The sequence below is a fragment of the Simochromis diagramma genome, unplaced genomic scaffold (genome assembly GCF_900408965.1).
Source record: "Simochromis diagramma unplaced genomic scaffold, fSimDia1.1 OVJJ01000802.1, whole genome shotgun sequence".
In the NCBI taxonomy this organism is placed as follows: domain Eukaryota; kingdom Metazoa; phylum Chordata; class Actinopteri; order Cichliformes; family Cichlidae; genus Simochromis; species Simochromis diagramma.
In genome coordinates this window covers 1,198,134-1,208,238 of record NW_024387492.1, presented here as the reverse complement: position 1 = coordinate 1,208,238, position 10,105 = coordinate 1,198,134, and the positions used below count along the sequence as shown (strand labels likewise).

The following is a 10,105-nucleotide window of genomic DNA, read 5'->3' as shown; positions in this document are numbered from 1 at the left end:
AGACTAACCTGTGAGCTGGAGTGTTCTGGGACGTTATAATTGGTCTTTGAATGGCTGCAATCCAGTCGCGTCTTTGTTACTTCGGAAACATGGCTCGAACAATTTCTCTTCAACGACGTAATCCGATAACAACCGATCTCTTTACCCGTCGGCTTCCCGTGGCTGTCATGCGACCGGCTATTGCAGTTAATAATACAACAGCTTCTTGACATGTTTGTGTTTCTTTTTTATCGCTGTGTGACTGATTTTAATTGAAAGCCTGCGTGCGCTAGTACCGCTTGCCACGAGTTCCCAGAATCCTTTGCGGTTCTACCCGTGAATGACGTCACATTTTCAATCTCTATATAATATGCATGTTAAATTTTATATTTGGGGTAAAATATCAAGTCTTTTCAAGTAAACCAGTTCAAGTCCAATTCAAGTCCCAGGTCATTGGTGTAAAAGTCCAAGTCAAGTCACAAGTCTTAGAACATTTTTTCAAGTCAAGTCTAAAGTCATAAAATTAATGACTCGAGTCTGACTCGAGTCCAAGTCATGTGACTCGAGTCCACACCTCTGGAAGATACTAACCCAAAGTTGCTCTCTGATGCATCCAGAATCGTGAATGTTAGATAGAAAGCTCTTAAGCATAGAAGGTTGGGCGTGTATGGATGGGTTAATAATAGATGCTGTATATACAGTGATGGTCAAGTTAAAAAAAAAAAAAGTGATTAGATAACCTTTCAATAAACCTGCCAGTCCAATTTTCTGCAAAATCCTTCATATAAAATATAATCAAATGAAAAACTCTCTTTTAAAAATGCTTGTTTGTCATTGTGTCATGAGACACTCTCACAAAATCATAACCGCATGTTTGGATAATTTGGGGATTCTTGTTTGTCGTCTATGTTGTCAACACTTGCACGATGTGGACATACAACAGTTAATCTCTCTATTTTTAAACTACTTTTACCATTTCTCTCACATTTCAAAATAATATCAGGGAAAGATGGAAGGTCAGAATGACACCCAAATGAGTCTTTAACTTGTTTTAATAGGTTTCATGAAAAACTGCCAAACTGTTAACTCAAAACCTAAAAGGATTTGAGTTCATTTGATCGTAGATTTGGGGTTGATGTCCACCTGAGCAGTTTCCCTTCCTTTTTTAACCTTGAACAGCCTGAAACATGAAATAACTACAAGAATATTCATATTTTTTTAAAACTTAAATGTTTATTGAACCTTCTGACAGTTTTTTTAAAAAGAGAGTGCAATTAAACATCAGTTTTCACATATGGATCTTGATTTTTCATATTTTTGCTACATTTGTTCCTTAAAAATGTGCAACTTATTCAGATTAATTCATAAGTGGACGAGAGATGAGAGTATTCTGAATATTTATTAGAATCTGTTGAAATGCTACTCGGCATCTAATGTCAGCGAGCGGGTTAGATAATAACCTTCTCCCATTGGAGGGAGAATTAAACAGATTTTCCTGGAGCAGTCGGGACAGTGACCCCCAAACTGAGCAAGTGGCTTCTGTAAACCCCAGAGTGTCTTTGTAAGTCTGGGATTTAGTAACTAGTTTTTATTGCCCTATGAGCCACATCTTAGTGGAATATCTCAGAAACAAACCACAGCAAATTTCTCATTTATTTAGTATCAATATTTTTAGTTAAAACTATGGTAGTCTTAAGATTTCTTCTTTTTTACCTGAGCAAGATGTCCTCAATATTACTTTTGTAGACCACATAAATTAGTGTGTGCAGACTGTGTTTAGTGTGAGCGCTCAGTCTTTATATCATGAAAGGATCCTTATGATGACAACTGTGATCAAACGTGTCATCTCACAACTGTGTGCCGTTATGAAGCTGTTGGTTTGTTGATCCTGCCCATGAAGAGGATGCTTCCAGTCGAGTTTTCTACAATGAAAACTAAGAAGGGCCTGTCAATTCTCACGGGTGTTGGTGTAGTCAGTGGGATCCATTCAGAAATGGTGATGGCTGCTGCCTCTGTTCCCATCTCGGTGACACTGATCGTGGCCTTGTGGGATGCCTGTGGGAAAAAATAAGAAAGCAGGCAGATCAAAGCTAATTTCTCAGAATTCAGTTTAACCAAAAGAGTAGGCATGCTCTAGTCCTGTTCCCTAAAAACAAGTAAAAAGGAAACTTCGCCCACCTTTGATACTTTAAGTGGAAACTTGTTTGACACAGCAGAGAAATCAGCGGTGTTTTCAAAAGCACTTGTGATGCCCATTTCTTGCAATATATCCCTCAAGGAGGCATTAGTGGCAATGGAAAATTTTGGCATATAAAGTTCCACATACCTGAGAAACAGAGAAACCATAATTATACAGTTACACTGCTGGTGGTTCCATCTTTTTCTAACTGGCTCAGCTCAATCTTCACTGCAACAGTCTGGAACAACACCCGCATTCCTGCTGACGCCAATCCGCCAGTGCAGCTTACACACCACCTTCACATCACTCATGAGGAAGCTTGCAAGATACTTTAGCTCTCTTGCTTGAAGCTGGAATTGTTTCTGGGTCATTGACTTAGTGTTTTGATCTTTTCTTTACTGCTTTTGTAAGAAATGGTTTTTGTTTCTAGGTTTTGTTTTCAGTACTTGGTAATTGTGTTTATTATAATCCTTATATCAGCTTTTGCTGCCTTCCCTGTGTTTCCTGTGTGCAGCTGTTAAGTCTCCCTCACTGTAGGTTGGTTTCTTCTCTTTTTATTTTGCCAGTCTCTGGTCCCACCTGCTTTATGTACGCATCCTTACTACTTGGTAGTGTGTTTTCCTTGCTCCGGATTCTCTTGGCGATAGCGGGTGTTAATCAGCCAAAGACCTGTCTCATTTTGGTTCAGCTCTCAGTTGAGAGGTGTCCCATCACCCTTACCATTAGCCACACTGAGGGTCTTCACCACTTACATCGGCCTGCAGCCAAGCCGCCTAAATTCTCTACATGATCATCGGCCTGTAACAGCCACCAGAAGGTCTTCTACACCTTCGTTGATCTCTGGCTGTGCTGCCAGAGGGTCTTTGCAGAGACCCTCAGCCTCCAAAGGACAAAGCTTTCAGTGGTCTCCTGTCAGACCCTCCATCCCTATCATCCAGATTCATCTCAGCCACCAGGGTCTGCCGGTGGTTTCACAGCCAGCCCCTGACCTGGCTTCCCTCTTCTGCTGGTTCTGTGGCCAGCACCCAGAGCTGCTCCACTCAACACCACTCAAAGAGTTCTTTAAGTCTCCCCTTTGCATTTCCATTCCTTCTCATGAGTCCTGCATTTGGATGCCCATCCTGTCAACTACACTGGCAAATTGTGACAGACGCAGCCTCATTCTCCCAAACCAGAGGGTGCATTTCATTTGGGTGCAAACCACTCCAGTGCATGATGAAGGTGACGCTCTGATGAAGCCAACAGTATCACATCGTCCACAAAAAATACAAATACGTCTCTTCAGTCACTTCTCCAAGTCTACGAAACACACGTATACTGGAGGGTCAGCCTGCCATGATACCCCCAGAAGTCCTGCAAAGGGTAACAATCTGGTTGAAGGTTCAATGATTGCCAAGAGCCTCCTTTCCAGCAGTGTAATAAAGCTATAACTTGTTTTTTAAAATGCACAGGCGATATAGTTCCTCAAAGTGCTCTTTCCATAACCCAAAAATATCCCCAGTCCAGGTCAGCATTTCTTCTGCCCAAACATGACCCGAGCCCAGCCCTGCTTTCACATTTATTCATGTAATATTGAGATATTTCAGTGTTACCTCATCATACTAAAACATATTCTACAAAGAACACACTTTTCCTCGGTTTGGGTTCTGTTAGTACACGTAATATACAGTGTTGAACTTACACAGTGTGCAGATTTATACTAATCAAACACAGAAAGTTGTTCTACTATTGCAAAATGATCATTTTGACTCCACAATCCTACAAGTAGCCACATCTGCAAATGTTTCTAGCTTGTTGTGCATCTGATCATATACAACATTAGATTATTCTACATACAATGGGAATTACTTTTTAACCTACATAAACAATGGCACAACACACGTAACATCAAAACCTGATACACAGCTGCCCATTGTGCCTGTTTGCTTCTTTAGCCGTCACAGTTGTTGTCTGAAAGCCAACAAAGACGGATTTTTCTTTACCAAGTGGATCATCACAGCCTTGCCATGTTGGTCCATTTGATCGACCTTTATGGTTACTATTTTTTTTATTTTTTTTTTTATTGTTAGTTGTTAAAGACAGGACAGACATGACTGGGGTACAGGAAAGGGAGAAAGAAAGATGAAGGAAAAGAAAAGCAGAGGGGAAGAGGGAGAGTGAGGAAGGACACTTAAAAGGAAAAGAAACTCCCGGATCACCTGCTGAGAAAAAAAAAAAGAGAAAACAAGCAAAATAAGAGAGCAACATAATAAACACAACACCATCGCATTAATCTAGCTAAGTGTAAATAACAGTAAATACTAAATATTGAATTTTGTTGTGCCGCGCGGCGCACAATGTGCTATGAGGTAGCAGCCAAGAAAGGTGTAGTTTGTGTCTGTGCACACCCGTGTGGATCAGCACGCTTGTATTCAAAAAGCTAAGGAGCTCCTTAGACTACGATGACCTGGAGGACTGAGAACCTTCACAGGCATATTGTATTCAAAAGGTTTCTCCACGTAACGATCTGCTAGAGCAGGGGTGTCGAACTCCAGGCCTCGAGGGCCGGTGTCCTGCAGGTTTGAGATCTCTCCCTGGGTCAACACACCTGAATCAAATGATTAGTTCATTACCAGGCCTCTGGAGAACTTCAAGACATGTTGAGGAGGTCATTTAGCCATTTAAATCAGCTGTGCTGGATCAAGGACACGTCTAAAACATGCAGGACACCGGCACCTCGAGGCCTGGAGTTCGACACCTGTTTGCTTGAGGGTGTGGGGAGCCATAGCCCCGTCCCCCAGGGCATGAAGCAGGCATGGAGGAGATCCAGGCCCCAGACATCCAGATGCCCCCAGAGTGCAAGAGCCCAAGGAGGACCGCCGGAGGGGCATCCGTGCCACCCTCCTGGGAAGAGCTGAGGAGAGCCACAGATGAGGGGTCACCCAGCAGCCACAGAGCAGAAGCCAGAGGAGGCTGCAGTGGCACACCCTCGGGCTCTGCCGGCAGCCAGCTGTGCCAGAGTGAACTGAGCCCCAGGCCCAGAGGCCAGAGGTCTGAAGGCCCCCCACCCCCCGGAAGGGGCCCGACTGAGCCATGGGCGGCAGGCCCTGCCATGCAGCCACCGGGAGTGAGCCGGTACATACCCAAGCACCCCAAGAAACAAGATCCACCAACGCACCTACGCCTGAGGGCATCAGCCACCGGCAGGGAGTGTGGTGAGGGGAGATAGGCCTCCATTCTTTGGAGGGCCTGAGATGTTCCCAGAGGGGTGGAGTCTGAGACCCGACCTGACGTATAGACAGACAAACAGGCACACACAGACACAAACTTGCATTCCCCCCTCATGCACACATATACAAACACTCGGCACTCAACCAATGTGGAGACAGACACAAATGGACACTGTACACACAATCACACTCCCCAAACATAGTCTATACCCCAGGTCCAGGTACCCTCGCCCGCAGAGGAGGAAACTGCACCTTGACCCAGAAGATGTTACCCTTCCCCCGGGGTGGAGACAAGCAGACCCTGCCCTGCAACAGCAGGGAGGCCCAGCATCCCAGACCCCAACTGGACGGCCAACACCTCCGTCCAGCCCCTCCGCCCCAATGGCTATCAGAGAATGGGGGTGTGTGAAGACCCCATACCTCCCTCCTTCCACTCAGTGTAGTGTTGCTGCGTGTTGTTCTAAAGTGCATTTAAAACATGGGAGGGCATGGTGAAATTTAGAAAATTATAGCCAAGATGACGACCGTTAAGGGAGAGAAGTGTACAACCTTCCAATGGTCACAAATAAGCTCTATAGCTTTAGTGCATTGCACGTCCATCTGATTCTCAGTGTAAATAAACTTTGGGTCTCGTAATAGCAAAGCTAAGAGCAGTTTTATGAGACACAGAAATGGGTAACACACTTCATCTACTACCAAGAAAGAATATTCAGCCATAATGCAATAAGTCTTACATCATAGATGCTGAGTTTTGCCAGTTTCTTATATGGTCCTTGTTGATGTTTTCCTCTACACTCCTCATCCAGCCTTCATCAGGAAGGACAATCATCATGGAGGTGTGACTCTTGTATGGCAGCAAGATGATGCTGGTGTGGTTCGCTCTGTCCTCAAAGATGTGGTAGTATCCCGTCCTTACCATCATGTCAACCTCAACTTTGGTCCTGCTGTCAACATGGAAGTCCGCCTTATGTGTCATTTCACTATTAAATGGTTTCTTCCAGTATCCTGCACGACACAGTGGAGAGTGGTGATGACAATATTGGGATGTGTCAGCATAAATCATACTACTTGTTGAAAGTATATTTCAATCATCAGCTGACATCTAAGCTGACCTTTTTTATTTAAATATATGTGATATTCATGTTTGTCTGTTGTAGCCTAACAATAGACTTGATCAGGCTGCTTACCTTTAAAATAGACATAGTTAATGAGCATCATCATCGTTTCACGGTCAACATCGTTCACCATATCTTTGATCTTGTCCTGTGTTTTATTGCCAATGTGTCTGTTGATTTTATCTGCAGCCTCAGCAGGGTTAGTAAAGTTGATTTGCAAGACTTCACCAGAGTAATGCTGCTTGACATCATTCAGAAACTTCTCCAGGGGACTGAAACCTGAGTGCACTGCAATGGTATTGCCAACATCCAGCTTTTGGTTCTCCTGGCTTTGTCCAAGCACGTGGAAAAGATGTTGGTAGGCTTCATTGACCTGAGTCCGATTTAAGGTGCTGTAGCCCAGGCTGGAGAACAGCTGGCTGTGGGTTTCACTATGGGCCCCAGTAGACAGTACGGACAGGGCAGTGGAGATGCCCAGTGGTGAGAAGAAAATGTTGTTTCCAGCAGCAGTCCTCGCATTCAGACGTTTGTACAGGGCAAAGGCAAAGTCAGCATTAGGAGCAGAGAGCTTGTGGCAGCTCATATGGTCTCCAGAACCACGGTTGTGGTGGAGATGGTGGTCTGCCGAGGCTACAGCGAGCAACAGTGCAATGAGTGCACAGCTACAGAAATGCATCTTTAGAGTCTGTGGATTGGAAATCAAAGAAGTAATACAAAATGAGTTCCAGTTAAAGTTTTTCATTACAGGCAGTTATCTATCTGTAAATCATAATTCCTCAACCTTTGGTAAAAAGAAGTAATCTAATTAAAGCTTTCATCTACCACCTTTACAGGGGCAGCAGTCTGTACACACTTCCCTTACCCCAGCCACCTCTTCCAGCTTATCCGAGATAGACTGACTTGTTCCCAAATAAGGCAAAAATTATAATCTCTCCAGCAACTCCTGGGCCTGCCCTGTAGCCTCCTCCCAGTATGAGAGTCAAACAGCTCACCTAGGTTTCCAGTAGTCATCCTAGTCAGATGCCTGTACCACCTCTGCTGGCTGTTTTCCATTTGGAGGAGCAACGGTGCTGCTTTGAATGTCAAAGCTCCCACCCTATCCTTAAGTAAGAGCTCAGACATCCTTTAAAGGGAACTCAGTGCTGTTGTTTGTATCCGCAACATCGTTCATTCGGTCGCTTCATGGGACCTTGTGACAATAGGACCATAGATTGACTGGTAAACTGACAGCTTTGCTTTTATGCTCGACGCTCCTCTCACTCATAAACAACACCTTGAGACCCAGGCCCGAGTAAGCTACCCCACCCTTTTCCTTCTGAGAACCATGGTGCTGATTCTCATTTCTGTTTCTTCACACTTGACCGCAAACTGCCCCCGATCAAGCCAACAAAACTCCATCATTGTTGTGTACATCCTCCACCACCATGCAACATCGAAATATTTTGTCCATAAGAATTATGACCAGAATTGTGACAAGCTGTAGCAGACATGGGAGCAAGTCCGGTTTACTGCTGAAGATACAAACTAGGCACTCGCCATGGCCTGCAACAACAAGCCAGACACCTCATAATCTCGAAGCACCGCCCTTCTCTAAGTCCACAAAACAGATGGTTGGGCAAACTCCCACCCCTTGAATATCCTCAAGAGAATAAAGAGCTACTCCAGTGTAGGGATGAGTACCGGTATCCGGTGCCATGATGGCACCGGTTCTGACATAAACGGTAGTAACCAGACCGAAAAGCAGCGCACATTTCGGTGCTTTTTTTCGGTGCTTTTTTTTCCTGAGATGTCACACACTTTGGATTCTAGCCAATCATTTTACCTTTCCGAGGATAGTAGGCGGGTCCAGGTACGTACGTTCTTTTAGAGCAGAGCTACAGATTAAAAATGCCCAAGGTGAAGCGGTCAAATTCCGTTTCAAAAGTACCGGTTTGGTACTGGTATCGGATAAAACCTAAACGATACCCATCCCTACTCCAGTGTTACATGGGCAGAATGATAACTTGTCCTGAAGGTATTCGAACCTGAAGGCACAGAACCACAAGCAGAGAACCAGGGGGATACAAGTAACCTACTCCTGCCCACTGCCTCTCAGCTGGGGCACCTCCAGAGTGGAACAATTATATTTTCTAATGAAATAATGCAGTCACAGTATCTGAAATCTAAAGGGAGTTATTATTGTTCACCTTTATCTTTCATACTTTAGCAGACTCATTTTCCCAAATATTTCCTGGTAATGTAGTCAAAGGAGCTTGCAAAGAAAAGCGTCTGGAGAAGCGTCCGAGAAGCTTCTTCAGTTCTAAGTCCTTAGAACTGAAGAAGCTTCTCAGATGAGAGGTGAAACGTCTTCAAGCAACTTAAAGAAGTCCAGACACTTTTCTTTGCAAGCTCCTTTGACTACGATGACCTGGATGACTGAGAACCTTCACAGACATTTCCTGTTAATCTACTGTCAGCTTACAATACTGTGGCTCAATGAATCACTCAAACATTATTTGCCAATACAGTAGCTTACAGTTGTACTATGATGGCCACACTCCCCTCGAAATACGCAAAATATCTGCTCCTACAGTCAAAGAGGCAGAAAAATATAGCGGTACACCTTGAGAAAACTTGGTTGCGCTCTATTAGAGCAGTAATGTTGCAATAGTGGGTGGAAACAAGGTAAACATATGGAAATAGCGAGTTACTATCACTTTATTAACAATGTAATATTCAAGTAATAAGCAAGTAACATCCTGCACCAGCAATGGTGTCAGCCGCAAGTAGGTAGCAGGCGGCCACAGTGCAAAACCACAAAATAATAGCAGAGTAATGTTTTGGTAAGACTTTTAAAACCTGCTGCCAGTAGAACAGAAACATCAGGGAAACGTTTCTATGCTTACTTCAAAGTCGTAGCAGTTTTAGCATTTTGCAGTCCTGGTTGTTTTTGATTACACAGAAATTAATTCACTTTTTTCTAAGTAATCATCAGACTTTATGGATTTTGCTTGAATGCGTTATTAACATAGAATTAAAGCTGTATTTGTCAGGCTGGATTCTCTGCACAGAAAATACCAAACTTGCTTCCACATAACAGGAAACCAAAAATGAACAAAGACAAATGCTGGAGGTAAAAGCATAAAATCAATTCCGATATTATATTGTTGTAATCCGATCCTGAAATGTTGGAACATCTACAATGATTAATTGTTTATTTTGAGGTTTAAATCATTTTAATGTTAGGAAACTCGAATGCACAGAACTTGATATTTCCATATCTTCCCCTTCTCGTTTCTGCCGTATTGCCGCACTGTCACCTGTTACTGAAACCTTTATCAAAATGTTCAGTGTGTCAGTGTCTCTGCCACAGTAGATGTTTGACTTGTACATACGGATAAAAACAAAGAGCAGAATGAACTGAAATTTTGAGAACAACTCATAACACCGTAATAAAATACAACGAATGAAAAGAATGAAAGAAGCAGTCAATTAATGGAGGCTTATGCTTACCATTAACATCTTATTTAGTGCAGTTTCCAGAAACTCTGTTTTTTGTTTTCAGCAAGATTAAAGAAAGTTCGCTGACATTTCTGTTAAAGATTAACACAGATCAGCACTCTCTTTACAGAACTTTTGGATTG

General features: G+C 43.4%; 1 protein-coding gene across 1 annotated transcript; it reads right to left on the bottom strand.

The window, feature by feature from the left end:
• Positions 1-1,200: 1,200 nt before the first annotated feature.
• Positions 1,201-10,105, bottom strand: LOC120725184 (alpha-1-antitrypsin homolog). Its single transcript, XM_040017937.1, has 5 exons — positions 9,975-10,105; positions 6,555-7,167; positions 6,102-6,372; positions 2,158-2,305; positions 1,201-2,034 (listed from the first exon to the last, which is right to left on the bottom strand). The coding sequence occupies exons 1-5, from the start codon at positions 9,981-9,983 to the stop codon at positions 1,843-1,845; spliced, it is 1,233 nt and encodes a 410-aa protein (XP_039873871.1). The 5' UTR covers positions 9,984-10,105; the 3' UTR covers positions 1,201-1,842.